Here is a 20,555-nt window from a genome sequence, read left to right on the forward strand (position 1 = left end):
CTTCAGGCTCCAACCAACATAAGGGGCAAGTGTGATCCCCTTGGATATTTTTTCTTTCCATCACGTCCCCAGTGGGAAGCATGTTCATATACAACTTCCAAAAGCATGTTCATTAAATGCATGTTATTCAAGATATATATAGTGTTCAGTGTTAATTACCATAATGTTGAGAAAACAACAAAGTTAGTTACATTGTGCAACTAAGATACAGAACAAGGAGTGACAACGCATAACTATCAATCCGCACTTGTTTCACTGCTACCTATGTGAAGCTGGTCATATTGCCATCAAAGTACAATATATCTTTTGCTCCAAATTAATTTGTACGGATTGAAAAATCACATCAATGTTCTATTGTTGTTAACACGTATGTTATAATCAATAGCGCTTTAACACATTCGTTGCTTGAGCCAGTCATGCATTCTATAGTCTGTGACAATAAAATGAAGCCAATACCGATAAGTCACGATTTTTACTTCTATAGCTAAACACGACTTTACCCGACTGACAATGACTGTCGCCAAAGGTATTACCCGACAGACCAAAACTGCCGCACGACCGTCGGAAAATGCTCGGTCGGTATAGGCTTTCTACAGTTATTAACGGTCAGAATAGGCCGTTGGGTTTGATGATCTTTGCCGACGGCTATTCCCACTGCTCTGGACCGTCAGATATGCCTACTGTCAAGAACCGTCGCAAATGGACTGCGGTTGTTAACCGCCGGATATACCTGCGGTCACTAGCCGTCGGATAAGACAAGTGTTATAGGCCGTCGGATAAGTCAGGTGCTAGTGACCGTTGGGTATTCCAATAGTTGGTGCCTGCTATTGTCTGTCGGGATAGTTTACTACTTAGACAATTTGTATCCGTCGGGTATTAGTTTTTTGTTTAAAAAAAATATTGGTTATAATAATTCTTTCAGGTATCCCAACATTACATTTTTTTTTCCCCTCCAATTACATTCTTGCAAGTTCCCACTCAAATGCTACAAGCGCCAATATATTTATAAAGAAACAATAAGAACAACAAAATGCTAAAATTAAAGTACTCTGCTCAAAGACACTGAATAGTTTGTGACTTGCATGACCACAATAATCTTGCCTAACATGACTAATCAAAGGAGAAACAAGACTTCAAGCTAAGATAGGAACAATATCGGGGCAAAATTTAAATTTAAGACCGAACAAAAAATGTAAGACTGAACAAACAACCCTTAATGTATTGCTAAAGCTATTCCCAATAACTTACAAGGAAATGGTTTTACTGAAACTAACATTTACAAAGAAAAAAGTTAAGGGGTCAAAACTTGTCATATCATAAAGGATTTCCAAAGTGAAGGCTTTCCCATTTAAGCTAATACTACTACATAAATGCTCATTAGCCACGGTAGGTCACAACGTATATACCACTGTTTCCCTAATAACAGTGGCTAATAGTCATATGGCACGGTAAGAATACCTTTTCATATGAACATTGTTTTTCACTATTCACGTGAATATTTTTTTTTTTAAATAATAATCTTTAATCAACCTTAAAAATAATAATCCCTGCCCTACCTGCAAACTAGTTAATATTAAAACTCCTATAAGGGGTATTTTTTTAGCTCTCTTAAAATTGGATATCATCAACTCCTATTAAAACGGAAATTCTTCTCTTATTGAGAAGAAAAATTCTACGGGAATCATTCTCTTATTATAATGGGAATTTCTCTCTTATTGAAAAAGAAAAATCTAGCATTTCTCCGTTACATCTTCTCCTTCGATAGATCTACTAAACCTAAAGTTAGTCTTAACTCACTCTCAAAAGAACTTTATATCGTGATCATCAAATATATAAATTGTTACAAATTACTGTGACACGGGTAATTGTCCAGGTAAAATCAATTAAGACATGGACAATCCTTAGCAGTCGATTCTGTAGCACATGCACCTAAATAGACATGAGACTAGGAGAGAGTATAGATTCGTGAGTTCAGGAAAAAAAGAAAAAAAAAAAAAAAAAACTGAAAAAAAAAAAAAAAAAACACTTTAAAATAAGCAATCATGCCCATTCACTTTTAGTGGAGTACTCCTTTAAGTAAACATTATTTAGACATTTTACCAAAAATAATTTAAGGGCCCCTCATATGTTCTTAAATCTTTCTCCAACTTGAATTTTTTTGTTGGCTCTCCAACTTGAATTTGTTGCAGTGTTTTGCACATGCTCATAAATGTATGTTTTAGAAATGTCTGGTCGATATTTAGGCATTTCCACAATCTCCTGTGAGTCTATAAATTGAGGAATATGTTTTCCTAAGATGTAGCTCAATATTAGTCTGTTTGATCTTACAACTTCTGGTTTCTGTGCGTGAAAATGGCAATCACACTCAACAATGGAATCAAAATGCCCACCATAGGATTAGGAGTATGGAGGATGGAAGGGAAATCTATCAAAGAAGTTATCCTTAATGACATTAGAATTGGTTATCGTCATTTTGACTGTGCTGGTATATATATAGTTTTATGTACTTCTACCAGTTATTTCCTTCCTCTTGGCAGCTCTTATATTTTAAAACTTTTATTTGTCATCGAAGCATACACTTCCCTAAAGATTCCCAAAGATTACTACCATGTGTGGTGCATAGGTGCTTACGCGAGGAGTTTGCTCCTCAATACCATGGAGCGATATATTTTACGTCTTTTTTAATTTATTGTTTGGAGGAGATTATTACATCTTTAAGCTAGGATATACTTTTTCCCAACTCCTACAGAAGTTGATAGTGTGAGGAGCTTGGTTTTGAAAACTTGGACATTTGCTCTGTACAAATACAGAATCACATGCTTCTCAACACCAAGTAAATTAAAACTTAAAAGGATACACATAGATCCATCTTTTAGAGTTTCAGTAACTAGACAGCGAACAAGAGAAGCAAAATTCCCTTGAAGTTGCAATCTTCAGAGATTCTGTTGTGCGTAACGGTGCAACAATACAATGTCAAACTTAATTGTGTTGTGTCTATACGTGCAACATAATTGAACTTTACTAACTAAATTTGAAGGCGGAAAGGATAATTATTTAAGCTATTGTTTCATTTCATTTCCTTTTAACCAAATAAAATGTTCCCGAAAATAGCCAATTTAAAACCATGGTGCAGGAGTTATGGCTACCGTACGTATCTTTGTTGGAGGCTAAAACACATTCCGGTTAAATGTTACAATAGTTTTTATGCTTGGTTGATTCCATTACTACATGGTAATTAGGTTCCACAGCTATGCGTACTTTTGCTGATAAATTGCTAATCCTACATCATTATGCCAATGTTTATTTGCAGCTAAATATCAGAATGAAGCAGAAGTAGGGGAAGCACTTGCAGAAGCTATTCAAACTGGCATTGTGAAGAGGGAAGACCTTTTTATTACCACTAAGGTCTAAAAATTGCACATCTGTTTTAGTTAACCTTTTAGTTCTATGTTTATTTTGTTATTTGCACAAGGGTGACTGTGCTTCCCTTCGCTCTGTTTCAGCTTTGGAATTTAGACCATGGACATGTTCTAGAGGCTTGTGAAGATAGTTTGAAAAAGCTCCAGCTAGAATATCTAGATTTATACCTTGTCCATTTTCCTATAGCCAGCAAGTTCACTGGTAATTCATTCGTTCTTTGCCATTTTAGTGTTCATTTTGTCTTTCATTACTTCTCCGATAATTCAACTATATCCTGAAGCATATATATCCAGAATGTTTCAATTCCTTAGCAACGACGATGATGTTATTGGAATTCTAATGCATTTCTTATCTCCAAACTAATGTAGGCATTGGTAAAACTTCAAGTGTTAAAGATGAGAATGGTGATCTTGACATAGACACAACAATATCACTTGAAACCACCTGGCATGCGATGGAAGGTCTGGTTTCAATGGGTTTGGTCCGCAGCATTGGAGTAAGGTAAACGTAAACCAACCCTCTTCAAATGATAAGGAGGGTTTACCCAGAGTTATTATCCAGCCTGGTACCGTAAGTTCTAACAGAGTAACCACTCAACCTACTCTAAGATTTTTAGTTTAAGCTCGTCATTTTTTTGTAGACATTCAAAGGTGAGAACCACTCATAGTCTCTGCATGTCATTGGTCTTCAAAAGTTGGCTTGTGTCTTGTTGAGCTTTCCTTAAACCGACGATTTTATTGTCTATCGACTAATCTATTATTAACAAATTGTACGTGCAGCAACTATGACATCTTCCTTATTAGAGATTGTCTAGCTTACTCGAAGCTAAAGCCTGCAGTGAATCGGATAGAAACACATCCTTATTTTCAGCGTGACAGCGTTCTTAAATTCTGTCAAAAGCATGGGATATGTGTTACAGCACACACTCCTCTAGGTGGTGGTACCGCAAATACTGAAATGTTTGGTTCAGTGTCATGTTTGGACGATCCAGTTCTCAAAGTACGCAAATTATTCCTATTCAACATTAACATACATTGCAGAAAGAGTCGATTTTTTTTTATCTAATTGTATACATCATGTCCCTTGAACTGGCAGAGACTAGCAGAGAAACATAATAAGACCGTAGCTCAGATTATTCTCCGTTGGGGTATCCAGAGGAACACAGTTGTCATCCCAAAGTCCTCAAAGCTTGAGAGGCTAAAGGAGAATTTTCATGTGTTTGATTTTGAGCTGACCTTGAAGGACATGGTATCGATTAGGACTGTAGATCAGAGACTCCGTTCTAACCAGCCAGGCACGGGTTGGGGCATAGATGTTTACGCATAAAAATGCAGAGGGCACCTTCTAGTGGTAGACTTGCTGAAAAGCTTAGCACCATTAACTACCATCTCCTCAATAAAACTGGACAATTAATAAGTTAGTGAAGAATGCGTCACATGCATTCCATTGAGTGATTGTACTTGTAAGCTTTTTCAAATTGAGTGATGTAATTGGGACTCAACTTTTTTTTTTCAATCGAGCGATTCTGTCCAAGACTCCAAATTGATTTAAACGGTTTTAAATTAACTAATATAATTTCGAGATTTCATGTCAAATTGATTTCGATATTTCGAGATTTCCATGATATAATCGACTTCAACAAAATATACTACCCCTGGCGGCCTGGCCCTGTTCCATGGTGCGCCCAACTAGAATGAAAATGAACAGATTTGGGTAACCAAACTCATTGGGCCGGATTTAGCCAGCCCAAATTGCATCGCTTAACGTTGAATAATTAGAGAAAAACTGCACAAACAAAATATTTTCCAACTTCGACATGGAAAGAACTAGGAGTGACAGTTTTGTACACGACTTATTAATCCGACACGAATCCGACCTGCAAGGCTATAAAATGCAAGTGTGAATTGTGGTCCAATGTCTATTTCACTCTATCTACCGTTCTATTGAAGGAATGCTGATAAACCATGATATTGCATTCAATACGTAGCCCAAAAAAAACATTATTATCAGTTATTTTTGTTTTGTTGTCTACTGAATGGAATGCGATATCATGGTCGTATAATTGTAGACGTTTATGTTCCAAGACAAAATTATTTTTTTCGATAATCTAATAAATAATGGAATGCGATATGCCGATATCATATGGTCGAATAATTGTAGACGTTTATTTTCCAAGGTCGAAATTATATTTTTTCGATAATCTGATAAATATCTAGGGGTCGTCCAAGTTTAGCAAGGGCGACCCATCTAACTATTTTCATGTTTTTTTCATTTGGGTGGACTTGAAAAAAAATCATTTGTTATTCAATCCAAATGTATTCGTCTTTTCAACAAAAAAGAAAAGAAAAATAACAAATGAAAAAATGTTGACAAATGTGTTCTTCCTAATGTATTCTGATGGGTTTTTTTGAAAAAGACGAATACATTAAGATTGAATGGAAAAAAATTATGGGTTTTCTATAAGAAAAAGGAACACATTTAGGTTGAATTGAAAGAGTTCGGGTAAAAAGAAAATTAAAAAGAATGTGACTAGGTGGATCAAGCATAGATGGTGTCTATTAGGACTATAGATCAAAGGCACGGGTTGTTTACATATAAAAATGCAGAGAATACCTTCTAATGGTAGACTTTCAAATACGTTCGTGGCCTAAATCATTTGAAAAAATAGTTCATGGCCTGAAGTGATAAAAACGTTGAAGTTTATGGTACAAAACTGCAGTTTTATCTTCATCCTCATTGCCAGCTTCCACATTTGATTCTCCTTCAGGATCATGTTAGCATGAAATTTACATCAATTTTCCGCTTGTGTATCACAGACTCAGTCTGTGCGAACACCCTGGCCCCGGCCCTTGTAAGTTAATTAGCGGTCATATTGACTTCGTTCAACTGCTGTGCCTTGCAAGTCAAAACTACTCACAACACCCTCGTCTTTTAGTTCATTATAGACAGATCAGCTTTGTGAGCGACTGTTTTAAACTTTTGATGCCAAACAAGCTGCTAAAGCAAGAGCAGCTTCAGCGGTAATTTAACTTCAAGCCTTGTACAGTATATTGCTTTTTACTGCCTGACAACTTTTTTGGCTACTCAACATTAACTAACAGTAGCAAATATCAACAAGTATTGACAACAAATTATAACAGTGTACAAGATGAGGATGTAAAATAGCAAATAAGCACGAGTCGTAATTGTGTAACTCTATTAATGGCAAAGACTGCCTTGGAGACAGATCAATGCACTTGAATGTTGAGTCCTATTTCTTTGAATCATCTTTCTTCTGTATGGACTATGTAAAGGTGATTCCAAAGGGCCCACAGAACCAGTCCTTCAAAATGTACAAAAACATTCTCTCTAATAGCGCGCTGACTTCCCTACACTTGTGAGTATCATTTCTATCTATTGTCAATGGCTTCCTACTCCCCTATTGCCCTGCCTTAAACAGAGTAAGCCAGGTACTTGCACAGGGAACGATCTTCTTCATCTCTCACCAGATAGCCACGTTGAATCAGATAATCAATCCTTATATTGATTGTCCTAGTATCAGGCTGCATTTCCAAAGTTCCATAGGAAGTGTTACTAGAAAGGAAGGTCATTGTCAGTGTGCTACTTGAAAGTAACATGATAGAGATACACACCTCAAACCTGCCGCTTAGCTGCTGAATACAATCCTGTACTAGCTGCTGAAAACTCAAACTTCTCCGACTCTTCATAATCCTGACAATGGACGCATCTATAGCAAATTTTCCAGAGCCATCATTTTCTACCACATTCTTCTTCTCATGCATGGGAGGGCAAGGAATCTGCAATCTCAGCAAAATTACTTCCATTCGAGTTACTAATGAATTGACTGGATAAATAAGAATGATCTCAGACGTGAAAAAAGCTCAAACCTTGATCTTCTGCAATTTGCTAGTATATTGAGCATTGATCTCGAAAGTGTCTGTTGGTAAAATGGTTACACTGTTTGGCTCTTTGTTAAGGATTTTGTATTTGCCAGAAGAAAGAGAATGAAGCACTTTACTAAGGTAAATCTCATCAGTCAATTTCAATTCACCCTTGATATCCGAGTAACTTAATCTATCTGCAGTATTGAATAGAAGCAGCAAGCAAGCCTGCAAATATGAAAAATAAAAGCTCGGGCCTCAGAATTCACATTCACCAAGGCCATCCACTAGGAAAACAAGGCTCACAATAAATTATACCTGAAAAGTTGTCACAATCAGCTCAAAAGTGTTTTGTCCCAACGTTCCAATGACATTACAAGTACCAAGGGAGTGCATCCACTCAAGTTTTCTTTTTTTTTGGTCGGTATTAATGAAGTTCTGGAAAACCTCCATACACTTGACCTGAAAGAGATGCACAAATAGGGACAAACTCTTTTTTCTTGAAAACCACATTGTGGTCTCGAGCCTCTACTGCGGGCGATAGCAGCAACAAAGTTTATTTCTTCATTGTCCCCCCTTTTTCAAATCTCACTTTCCATTCTGTTCGCTTATTGTGGTCTTGAGAACCAAGCAAAGTGGTTTATGGTTCTATATCCTTTCCCCTTGGGATCTTTTATTGTCAAACCTCACATAGCGCTCTGCTCACCTGTCTTTGTCTTGAGTAGGTTATTCCCAGTAGGGTCCTGTAAGGTTTGGCAAGAGGCAGGGGTAGTGGGGTTGGTCTAGGGACCTAGGTCGGTAGTCATGAAGAAGAAGGAAATAACCTTGGGGGAAGCCTCCTCAGGAAACAACAGAAACCAAAATAGAGATCAAAATAAAATAGACAAACTCCAAAAGGAGATGCACCAGCTTTTCTTCTCAAGAAAGAAAGCTGTAGTGGAGATAGATTGCCTCAATATAGAGGAACCGGTGAATGATGCTTTGACTATAGTAGGGAGGATGTATGGGAGTCAAGGAATTGACTTGGAGGGGCTGGGGGAAGATCTGCATCGGACCTGGCAAACAAAAGGGCACATCAACTTGGAACTCATGGATCGGGAACATGTGAAAGTAGTGTTTGAGGATGATCCGAGCCGAAAGCATGTGATAGAAAATGGGCCTTGGGTGCTTTGTATGGATATATATTCTCAGTAAAGGAATGGAACAGAACTATAATCTTGCGTAATATGACTTTGAGTTTGTTAAATTCGGTCCGATTTGGGATCTCCCAAGAGAAAGGATAAATAAAGTCAATGTGTGGAGAATAGGGCGAGCTCGGCAAGGTCATGGAGGTGGATCTATCATGTCCCCCGAAGTTCAATAAACCGATAGTCGAGTAAGAGTGGAACTAGATATCGAGAAAAGGCTCTCAAAAAGATCAAAATGTAAAATTGGAAACTGGAGAAACGATAATACGAGGCTAAAGTATGAGAAACTGAAGTGTTCTTTTTTCTTATTGGAGTGATTGGCCATGACCAATACACATGCGAATCTGAGCACAACAATCGATATGAACTTCTCAAATGTGGTGGCTCACAGAAAGATATCAAACCTTTTTTCACAAGCCAACTGAGGGCTAATCAGTTCTACAATGGAATAGCGTACACAGGCAAGCATATGGTCACCATATCAGGAACACCAGCAAAACTGCGGATGGATGAAAAGCCGGCAAGCGGAGGAGATACGACGGAGTATGGTGGCCGGAAAAACAACGGGCAAGTCAGACAAGACAAGAGGGAAAAGGAATTGTCCGCATGTGAAAGGGCAGAACAAGACAAGGAAACAAGGACAGGAGGATGCAGCATACCTGGGTCTCCAGGTACAGAGACAACGGCTAGTTTAACGGTCATAAACTTAATGGGCCAAGGGCAGAAAACAGCAAAGGGAAGGGGTAACAACTCGACTGGATTCGGGATGCTGGGCTCAAGCCCAAAGGGGATTGGAGAAAGGGCTGAGGGGGAAAAGAGCTTAGATAAAGCCCAAGGTGGACGAGATGGGCTGGATGAGCAAGGGGCCCAAACCCAGCAAAATGAGGACAGCTGGAGCATAGCTGTGGAAACTGAATCAGATCAAGGAGATAAGAAGACAGAGAATCTAGAGCTGCGCGAGGGAGAGATCTCTAGCCACAGGGCTACCGCAGTGGTGGTGGAAATCGAGGAGGCGCGACAAGATGGTTTGGTCTCCCAACCAAAAACTGATATTTCCCAGGCTTCCCACCAGCCTCATGAAAGGATTGCCCCTGTACCAGCGCTGGGTAGCACATCAACAGGTGGAGAACACATTTTTTTATTTGATAGTAGGACAACGCGTGGTAGGGGAGTTAAGGTCATGGTCTCGAAAAGGAAAAAAGGTAGGGGAAGTAGAGAGGCCTGGAAAAAAGACTATACAAAGGGATCAAGAAGAACAAGGGCTAATAAAGGCTGGATCAAAAAGGAAATCAGTTGAGTGGAGAGAAAGGGAGGAAATGGCACACAATGGCGATGGGTATTGGACCAGAAAGAGTCTAAGGGTGATGGCTGGCCGATCAAAGAAGGCAAAACTTTATGCAGATGAAATGAGGAGACGTGGGTTAGGCCAAGAACTGATCCCTGAAGATGCTCAAATCATTCCTATTTCTAGTGATTCAACTGGATCTCAGAGACAATCAGACTCTATGGGTCAGGCTACCTCCACTGAGCCATCTTTCTCTACCTCGGAGTCTATAGAAGACGATCAGACTGAGACAGAGGAAGATGAAGAGTCAGATTTCTCTGAAATCATAGATAACATGGATGAAAACTATACTCTGAAGATGAATGAAGATCGGAAAAAGGCAAGTCAGAAGAATATGGAGAGAGGAATCACTATATATGGGGCTCAGGTGATGAGTGACTATGAAACAGATATAGTAGGATATGTGGATCAACCTTCACCCCCTAGCGGTGGATGATTCTCGCTGCAGCTTCAAAGGGATCTGAGGCAAGAAGAACAAGACTGACTTATTTGGGAATACAAGATTGCGAGAAAGGGGAAGGATCGAGCCATGGGGCACGTAAAAAGGGAAGGGCATGGGGCGAAGGAAGGTAAGTGGAAGGTCAAGCGGTGGAGGTGCAGTACACTACTCCTCCAGGTTCGCCGGTGGTGTCCCTTCTTCAAACCGCCTTCACCACAATGAGTATTTACTGAATTGCCGGGTATTGGTACCACCACGGCAATTCAACATCTAAAGGACACGGTGGGGAGTCATAGTCCGGATGTGATATGCCTCTGGAGACAAAAAAAAGTAGTGAAAGGATGGAGTATGTTAGTAAGCAGATTAAGTATGGTAGTTGTTTCAGTGTGATGGCTAAGGGTCAGAGTGGGGGCTTGTCAGTGATGTGGAAAGAAGGAGTGGAGCTGGAGATTTTGGGAGCGACACAGAATCACATAACAGGTAAAATTTTGAATTTCCAGTCTAATGTACCTTGGTTCTTTACTTTTGTTTATGGTCATCCTGTTGCGAGTCAGAGGCATAAAGTTTGGAATGAGTTAAGGGATATAGCTACTCTTATTCCTGGCCCTTGGTGTCTCTTTGGAGACTTCAATGCTATATCTTCCTTAGATGAAAAGATTGGTGGTAGGAGTGTCATGAATAAGAGTATGCTAGAGTTTAACAATGTGATAAATGAATTAGGTTTGATTGATTTGGGGTATAAAGGACCTAAATTCACATGGAGTAACCACAGAAAGATTAAAGATCATATTCTGGAAAGGTTAGATAGAGCCTTGGCTACTGCCAACTGGCTGTGTTTGTTCCCTAATATGCAAGTGACCACTTCTGCCACTGCTTCTTCTGACCACTTGGCTATGTTGATAACTCTTAATAAGGAAAAGAACAAGGTTAAGAAGGCCAAACCTTTCAGGTTTTATAACATGTGGCTTAGGGATGACACTTGCAGGCCTGTGATTGATGATGCTTGGAACGTGGTGAGGCATGATATGCCTGATGTGAATGTTTTAAATAAAATAAAGTCTACCCAACAAAGTCTCAATCACTGGAACAAGCATGTTTTTGGCAATATCTTTACTAACATCACTAAGATTCAGCGAGAGCTTAATGAGGTCCTCTCTAAGACCTTCTCCATCACAAACTATGAGAGAGCAAAAAACCTGAAATCTCAACTGTTTGATTGGTTGGTTAAAGAAGAAGAGTTCTGGAAACAGAAATCTACTAATCACTGGATCAAAGAAGGGGGGAGGAATACTAGATTCTTCCACCTTTCGACCATTTATAGAAGAAGGAAGAATAGAATTGAGAAGCTCAAAAATGATGATGGGGAGTGGAGTATAGGAGAAGAGGAAGTAGGAGTCAACATCAATGACTACTTCTCTCATATCTTTGCTTCCGACCATCCCCCCAAAAAAGACCATATTCTTGATTTGTTCAGCCCTTGTATTACCGAAAGGGAAAATGAGATTCTCTCAGGCTTTGTTCCTACTAGTGATGTGATATGGAAAGTGATTAAAAAGATGGGGAGTCTAAAAGCCCCGGCCCGATGGGTTCCAAGGGGTGTTTTATCGTATCGACATTGTTGGACCCAAAGATGGTGTCCTTTGTGCAAAATTTCTTCATTATCGGGAATCTTAATCCTAGTTTTAATGAAACCTTTGTAGCCCTTATACCAAAGATCACCAATCCCCGATCATGTTTCCAAGTTCAGGCCTATAAGCCTTTGTAACTTCTGTTACAAGATTATTTCTAAGATCCTGGCTAATAGGTTAAAATGTCACCTTAATAAGATTGTGTCCCCTTTTCAAGGGGCCTTTATCAAGGGCAGGAGTATTGGGGATAATACTGGGTTGGCTTGTGAGCTTTTTCACAACATGAAGCATATGAAATCTAAGGGAGAGGGTTGGGTGGCCCTCAAGATGGACATGGCTAAGGCCTATGACAGAGTGGAATGGTCCTTCTTGGACAGCATCTTTGAGAAGCTAGGCTTCAATGATAAGTGGAGAGGAATGATCCAGCAATGTTTGACCTCTGTCACCTTTCAAGTCTTACTTAATGGGTCTCCTCTGGAGAAGTTTAAACCTGAAAGAGGGTTAAGGCAAGGGGATCCATTATCCCCGTATCTCTTTATTTTAGTCTCTGAGGCTCTATCTAGGCTCATAGCTAAAAAAGAGCAAGAGGGGTTGATACATGGTATCAAAATAAAAAGAGGTCCCCCATCACTCATCCGTTATATGCGATGACTTGATTCTCATTTACTAAAGCCAACTCCACCGATGGGGGCACCTCGCATGCATCCTTGAAGATTACCGTGAGGCATCCGGGCCCGAAAATTAATTTTGACAAGTCTAGTATGTTTTTCAAGAGGAATGTGAGAATCGAAATAAAATCGAGGCTTAAAAGGTTCGAAAATGAGGCGTTTGCACCCGTGAGAGAAATACCGGGATTCCAGTTATGCTATCCCAAAGGAAATCGAAGATTTTGATTTCTTAGTTGATAATGTCCACAAAAGATCAAGAGGGCTGAAAAGCCAAAGTGTTGTCTCAGCCGAGAGCTACTCTTATAAGCTCTGGGCCCAAGCAACACCTATATATGCTATGTCTACATACATGTTGCACAACTTCGACTTGTGATAAAATAGACAAGGCCCCAGGGATTTCTTTTGAATGGGGCGTAAACAAAGAAAAGTGTCCACACCATTGGGTGGGAACACATGTAAGCCCAAAAATATGGAGGGTCGGGTTTGTAGAAAAACAAGGGAGATGAATGTGGCCATGTTGGCCAAGTTGCCTTGGAAGGCTGCCACTGATGTGGAGTCCATGTGGACCAAAACTCTATATAGTATATACAGCAAAAATTGGATAGGGGATATTGAAAAGCCACCTGATTATGCCTCTTTCTTCTGGAAAGGTATACACAGGGTGTATAATACTATCAGTGAAGGGGTCCTTTGGAACATTCATGATGGGAAATCCACTTCAGTTATGAAGGATCCTTGGTTGATGTGCAATGGGAAACCAAGGACCCTCAGAGAGCTAGGGGTGAATAACCCTGAGCTTGAGAATATGAAAGTGGTTGACCTTTTCAAAAATGATGGGACTGGCTGGGACCAGGAGGTGCTAGCTCTACACTTTGAGCCATTTATAAGACAAAAGATTCAGGAAGTGGTAGTAAGGCCTTTGGGGGCTAGCAAGGATAGGCTGATTTGGTGTGAGGATAGGTCTGGGAGCTTAACTGTGAAATCTGTTTACTCCATGCTGTACCACAGCAAGTGGGAGGGACAGACTTCCAGCTATAGCTCGAAGACCATTGCACACATCTGGAAGGCTAGACTCCCAGCCAACACTATTTTATTCCTATGGAAGCTGTATATGCTTGGTCTCCCTATGGGGGACAAACTGATCCAAAAGAAGGTCCAAGGGGACCTATCATGCCCCTTCTGCTATAAGACCATGGAAACTGACATACACTTGTTCTTTGAGTGTGATTGGGTGAGAGCCCTTTGGTTTGCATCTGGCTTGGGGCTTAGGGTGATTGGACCTGAGAAGGGTACCATACAAAAATGGGTGGAAACTTTTCTGACCTGGACCCAGAGCACTAAGGAGGACATAGCCTATGCTGGGGTGCTGGCTTGCTGCATGCTTAATAACATCTGGAGGATTAGAAATGAGATCAGATTTGAACAGAAGCAGGCTAATAGGGATAGGGTGCTCAGGAGGAGCTCTGTGGAGGCCATGAAATGCTGGCAAGCTTTCAAGGAGGAGGGAGTTTCTTCTGACTTTAATATAGATATGCTTTTGAATGATTATCCCACTGACTTTGCTGACATCCCTAATGACTGTGTAATTATTAGGTTTGACGCTGCTTTTACCAAAGAAACAGGATGGGCAGCAGCTGGCTGCATCGCAACAGATGATGAAGGCAGAATTGTGGGAGCAGCAACAAGGAGGTGTAAGGCAAGGTCGGCAGAAGAAGCAGAGATGTTGGCAGCAGAAGTGGCAGCTCGTATGACAAAAACAGCTGGCTGGAAGGAAGTCATTTTCCAAGGAGATTGTGCTGAGGTGATTAAAGCTATCACAAGTCCAAGTTGCTTCTGGGCTTTGGAGAGCTTGAGAGACTCGATACACAATCTTGTATCTTCCTTACAGTTTCATAGGTTTAGTTGGATAAGTAGGATTTATAATGGGGAGGCTCATGACTTAGCTGGATGGGCTATCCAAGAGTTAAGTTTGAGCCATCTTCCGAAGTGTATGCTTGAACAAAACATACAACCTATGGTGTTTTAAGTTAATAGCTATGAGATGGGTAAGTTAATATCGAAAAAAAAAAAAAGAAAGAGATGCACAAATTCCTAATGCCTTTTAACTTCTTTTTTCATTTATCATGTACATATAATTAATAATAAGCAAACCCCTTGATATTTTACACAAGACGTCAGAAAATTCCATTTCTTACCATCTCTCCTGGTAAATTCAAATTGAGTGAATTGAAGCCTAGCCAGAATGTACTATGTAACAACATCGCTGTGAAGTCAATCCCAGGATTTTCATGAGGGTTGCTGGTCGATATTCTTCAAATTTGATCTGGTCTTCCCTTGCTTTTATCAAGTCCGTGAAAGAAGAAAAGGGAATAACACATCACACAATTTGATAAGAGCTCCAGTAATGTGTATAGCACATGCTCATGGATTTTGTCAGAAGATATGAGAACAAGAAACTGACCATTTGCTACATGTTAAAACCGATCTCTTCATCACCGCGATCGCCCTCAAATTCTATCACAATATACCCTTTCAAAGTCAATGTTTGCACCATTGCCAGACAAAAGGCGAAAGCAAGGAAATTCCTGCCAAAACGAAAAGAGGAAACACAAATAGTTGATACGACACTTCTATGATGGATGGAAGAAACTAGGCAAGTTTACGAGACAGACTTACTGATAGGACTTCAAAAAAAGTTAAAAAGGTCATTTTTACCGATATTACAAACCAGCCGATATACCTGTCAAGTAAATAACAACAATTAAAACATACATATTCAGAACATAATCAGAGCACAGAATGACAAGGAAGCGAGGGAGTAAATGCGAATTGATCCCACATAGGAGCCTACCTTCACAATTGTCTCCTCAATGGTTTCATCTCTCTTCTTTTGGAGATTATGACAGAAACAAGCTAGTAGTTTTGCATTTGAGCTTCCAGCAACATTTCTATTCCATGAGACCACAACAATGTCCTGGAGCGCCTACAAAAAGAGCATTAAAGATTAAAGAAAAAGAAAAGGAAAAAGAATTCAAAATTACTACGTAAGGGACTGGAGTTCAAACAAGGAGGAAAAACTCTCCAACACCAACCTTGGCAAAAAGAATGTGCTTTGAAAAGCAGTTGTGCACATATGCAAAGTACTTGTCATGCAGCTCAAGTACCTTTTTAACATAACCCTGAAGAACCACAAGATCCATTCATTTCGCATCCAGGTAAGTTGACCAATCTGAATTTTAAGTGTAAAGAGTTATGAATCTTACCTGTCCATGCAAATCGGCCATGTTGAATTTCTTTGCCTGCGCAAAATATAGTGTTAGCTACAGTTCACTGGTGAAACAGAGGATGCCAGCTTCTATACACACACATCCCTAAGATAAAGGCTTTAGAGCATAAAATCCAAACAAGAATTGAGAAGATGATTTATCTGAATTACGCGGCTATGTTCAAGTCGAATCAAAATATAGTATGTTCGGATGAGAGGTGATTGCTATAGATAATTTTGGAAACCCAACATTCAACAAAGTTTCAATCTCCCCTCCCTTAACTCTTAAAGACATCCTTCTCTATTACACAGAATCAGTTTGAGCTACTGAAGTGTACAACATAATAAAACAAGACCAACAACTTGTCTTTTTTTCTGTTTCATTTACTCTTTAAACACATCCTCGCTTATCATAATAAATCACTTACGAGCAAGCACTAAAGGACGCAATAAATGAAATAATATTCCTAGTTCTGTGTCCTGTCCATGTGTGTGGTGTACTGGGATTAGCAGATTTTTGAGAAGCAGGCGACCTTTTCTTCAGATGCTGCAACTTCCACTTGCTTGACCAAGGTGTCGATTCGGAAGTAAATTGCTGCACCAGAACAGCTCAAAAAATGTAAACGACACTTGAAAATGATATAGAAAAACCATCCATCAAGGGTAAACTTGTGTTATGGATAGGAAATAGAAGTATTAACCTGTTTAAACAAGCTAGAAGCCATGTCCAATCCACATGTTATTTTACTGAAAAGCTTATACATACTCAAGAGATATCCGCCTAACATGTTACAAACATTAGAAACAAAATAAATGTAGTCGCTAGATTGCCATGAGACAATATCTTCAAATTTAAAAATTCAAGTATTTAATCCTAGTAAATACCTTGTCATCTCTAAGCAATGCAACCCAACCAGACTTTTCCTTTTCAAACAGATGCTCATTGTGTACGGTCAACAACTGGTGTTGCACTTCCTAAAAAGAGCATATTATAAAATTTTAAATGAATAAAAACTGAAGTGGAGTCACATCACTCTCTATCCAGTATCCTGGAGCATGGCTCTTTCAAAGTCGTTTTGATAACAATCCAGTTGTCCCATTCCAATTTCAACGAAAATATCCAAGACATTCTTCAACAAAGATCGATCAATCTGCTCTCCCTCTCGCTCTTGCTTGATCTAGTTCACATTTATTTAGTCACTAAATCGAGAGGAGAAAATTAAAAGTGATATTACATATTTAGAAGCTGTTCAACATACCAGCGAGATTACAGCATCTTTAACATCTACATTGACTTCTTGATAGACCTGAAACAAGAAAAGAATCAATAAAACTAAAGAAAAAGTTTCAGAGCGACTATGAAAATGCAAGAACAACACATAAGAAGCACAAATGTTTGAACCAGTGAAGAACCTAAGCATCTACAAGCATGCAAACTTAACTTAAGAGTGGGAAAAGCAAAACAGGGGAAACATCCTTTTTCAGTTAAGCAAGTGTTATGAACTCTTCAAGTACCAGATCACGGAAGCAAGTCAGACCAAAATCTCTGAGTGATATCGAGATAATTGAAGAATCGTGAAAGCCACCTGACAACAACTTTGTAATTTGCCCAGCTCTTCACTAGCTCTATCAACAAAGATTCATCATGCCTTTTTCCCAAACCTGGTAAAACCTGAGGGAGAAAAGGAAGACAGGAAGTTCATAAGAAGTAACTTAGTGAGATTAGAGAAGATAATTTTACGCATACTGGAGAAGAAGATAATAATAATCATTGTGGCATGCCATGAAAAAAGGTTCATTGTTAAATGTTAATATGCATGTATTGTTTAAAATGAATTACAAGCCACCTTCTCTATGGCATAAGGATAAAAACGAATAGATACACAAAACAATTAAAAAGTAAAAACATTTTTAATGTAGCTCCCCCCCCCCATTAGCTTTACCCCAAGTCAACTGTTATTTTTTTTGTCAATATATATAAAAATATTTTATTGCTCTTTGCCTTTTTAATAGTTGTCTAGTTTTACTCTCTAGAACTTAGGCCAATTAGTTTTATCCCTCCAGTTCTTTCGTCTAGAGGTTTACCCCCCAAAACCTAGGCCAATTAGCTTTACCCCCATAGTTCTTTCATCTAGAGGTTTACCACCCCCAAAGACCACAGCACATCCAAGTCAACTGAGTTTGACCGTAATATTTTGGTCAAGACAAATGAAAAGACTCTAATGCCCTTTTCTATGTATTATCACATAACTTCATAGCATTTGATTAATACTCAAGAAATAATCCAAAGAACTGATTAAAACTCAACTTTGAAGTAAAAAAGATGAAATTATTCAAAATTATGATTAAAGCTCAAAACCTAATCATCAAATTACTAATTTGTAAAAATCAAATTGATCCCGTAGAAAGGAATTTAATTAATTTTCAACCTAATATTGAAAATCAATATCAATCAAAAGTTATTGATGTTTATTACAATTAGTGTTTTAATGACTTGATTATAATTAAGTTATGTTTTGATGTTTATTACAATTAATTTTTGTAATGATTTTTTTTTGTTTTGTTTTAAGTAACACCGTTACTTTAGGTGTTAAATAAGAGGACACGTGTCAATAATATTTTATAAGGTGTAATGGCTAATGTTTTACACGCGGGTGGAGAAGATCCGACCTCTAATAACAAACGCATTGAAATATTGAAAAAGAGGATACGTGTAAAACATGATATAACCTTCACGGTCATAGATGGATATAGGGGGGTGAGTGTGGGGGCGGTCGCACCCCCTGAGATTAGAAAAGCTCAACTACCACATAACTAATTGCCTAGAAAAATCTTCAAACTATAAAGACTCGCACCTCTTAATTTTTTTAGCAAATTTCTACAATTGCACCTCAAAATTTTCACAACTATAATGAAAATATAATCAACAAAAAAAATATTATAAAAAAATAATAATAAAAAACATTCCAATAAACCAACGTTTTTTTTTTACTTTACTTTTTGCCCTTACAAAATTATCATTTATCATTTATTTTGAATCTAAAACCATTAAAGATTGACAAATGTATCTTTGAATGTTTGATAGGTTAATGAGACTAAAACATTTGTATAATTCTAATCACCTATAACAAACCCATAAGCTCTCCCTCCTTTCTTCACTCTCAATTCTTAAACAAACGTCAGACCTCAATCTAAAAAAAAAACAAAAAACAAATTCATAAAATACATGCGACGTAGCTTGTTGCACGCCAGTCCTAATTATTTGTAAAACTCGTTATCATTATCAATAAAATTTTCACTTAAAAAAAACAAAAACAAAACAAGGTAATTTTTTACTTTGAATGTTAATCTTTTATAGTTTTCCCCACATGATAGTAAGATTATATAAACTTATAGTATTATAGGAAATTAACAAATTGTTGAATTGTTGTAAACTTATGGACTAGATTATGTAGATATATATATAGACATAGTATTATCAATTAATGGTTTAAGTGCTTAAGTAGTTAATTTCATCAGTCCATATTAAATTCTTAGTAGTCAACGCACTCTAGTTTTGTGAATTGAAATAAATGTATAATTTTGTTAATCTTTATTGTTTAGACATTTTGACAAAAAAAAATGCATATTTTTTTTTGGGGAGTGGGGTTGGGTGTGCATATAATCTCGCATCCCTTGGCTTAGAATTCTGGCTCTGTCCCTGTCCCTGTTCAAGGTTCAACTCTGGTAGAGGAGGAAAACCTTTCAAGATTTGCCTCAGTTTAACTAAACTTACTGTTTTTCCCATCATCGACATCCCCAACTTCTGCGAAACAGGAAAAAGAATCTAAGTTAGATACAAATATCACAACCCGTCAACCCCAAAACCTAGTTTAATAAACACGTACTTGGTCCGCATAAAATGAACAAAAAAAGGAGGTGAAGGGTTTAGTTTGGGGTCCTACTTTTCTGCTATTAAAGTATTTGAATTTAAGTTCGTGAAATACCTTGGATCAATGTTTCTAATTTTGGCCATTGGATCAATGCTTTATATGAAGGGTAGTTTGGCTATTTTCATAAAAAATGAAAATTATATTATTATAAAATGGGTTGACCATGATCAACTAAGTTGACTCAAAGCCAATCGATAGAAGTAGGACTGAAGCCTAATAATCGATAATTTTAAGACCTATCCCTAAATACCCCTAAATAAATAGGACTAATCCCTAAATAACCCAAATGTCAAATAACTAATATTGATCCTGGTGTTTGCAAATTGTTCATTTGCCTAATGGTTCAAGGTCCCCGCCTAAAGGTAAAATAGAGATCATTAGCGTGTCTTGAACGATCCAATTCTTTAGTTAAAAGTTAAAACAAATTCCACTTTCACAACCGACATAGACCACTACATTGCAGGAAAGACATGCATGCCAAACGTTGGTCCTTTAAAATTCAAAAGAAAGTAAACAATAAAAGGGGTGGTTTAAAGACGGGATGCTAGCTCAATTAAAATTTAAAAGACAAACCCAAACATTCTTAACCGATGCAAGGGCGAATAGAAATGCCAAAGGAAAGGAACCCCCTAATTGCTTGTACGGGTGCATGGACAGTGAAACGTTTCTTCTTTATTAAACAGGCTTACTTCACACTTTTGCAGAACTACAGCAGTTGGGAAAATTCACACTGCCCATCTAGTGTAAATGGAGAAGCAGGCAGGAACATATCTTCGTTCTTTATTGATCA

The 20,555-nt window shown here is 38.3% G+C and overlaps 1 protein-coding gene and 1 pseudogene across 2 annotated transcripts; one reads left to right on the forward strand and one right to left on the reverse strand.

Moving 5' to 3' along the window:
* The first annotated feature begins 2,352 nt into the window (after positions 1-2,352).
* On the forward strand, positions 2,353-4,946 carry LOC147520367 (NADP-dependent D-sorbitol-6-phosphate dehydrogenase-like). Its single transcript, XM_086594949.1, has 6 exons — positions 2,353-2,485; positions 3,311-3,405; positions 3,504-3,621; positions 3,789-3,921; positions 4,200-4,419; positions 4,516-4,946. The coding sequence occupies exons 1-6, from the start codon at positions 2,353-2,355 to the stop codon at positions 4,744-4,746; spliced, it is 930 nt and encodes a 309-aa protein (XP_086451075.1). The 3' UTR covers positions 4,747-4,946.
* A 1,605-nt stretch (positions 4,947-6,551) lies between these two features.
* On the reverse strand, positions 6,552-17,526 carry LOC147520368 (cullin-1-like; annotated as a pseudogene). The gene is made up of 13 exons (XR_015213161.1): positions 17,349-17,526; positions 17,093-17,140; positions 16,719-17,011; positions 15,832-15,867; positions 15,661-15,747; positions 15,420-15,551; positions 15,297-15,308; positions 15,090-15,153; positions 14,764-14,905; positions 7,620-7,763; positions 7,308-7,529; positions 7,053-7,217; positions 6,552-6,962 (listed from the first exon to the last, which is right to left on the reverse strand). The product of XR_015213161.1 is annotated as a cullin-1-like (transcript).
* Between the last annotated feature and the right edge of the window lie 3,029 nt (positions 17,527-20,555).

The sequence above is a fragment of the Coptis chinensis genome, chromosome 2 (genome assembly GCF_015680905.1).
Source record: "Coptis chinensis isolate HL-2020 chromosome 2, ASM1568090v1, whole genome shotgun sequence".
In the NCBI taxonomy this organism is placed as follows: domain Eukaryota; kingdom Viridiplantae; phylum Streptophyta; class Magnoliopsida; order Ranunculales; family Ranunculaceae; genus Coptis; species Coptis chinensis.

Excerpts from the sequence above, each read along its gene's own strand:
- LOC147520367 (XM_086594949.1), top strand. The coding sequence starts at position 2,353 with ATGGCAATCACACTCAACAATGGAATCAAAATGCCCACCATAGGATTA. Across the intron at positions 3,622-3,788 it reads TATAGCCAGCAAGTTCACTG|GCATTGGTAAAACTTCAAGT; the intron begins GTAATTCATTCG and ends AAACTAATGTAG. Across the intron at positions 4,420-4,515 it reads TGGACGATCCAGTTCTCAAA|AGACTAGCAGAGAAACATAA; the intron begins GTACGCAAATTA and ends TTGAACTGGCAG.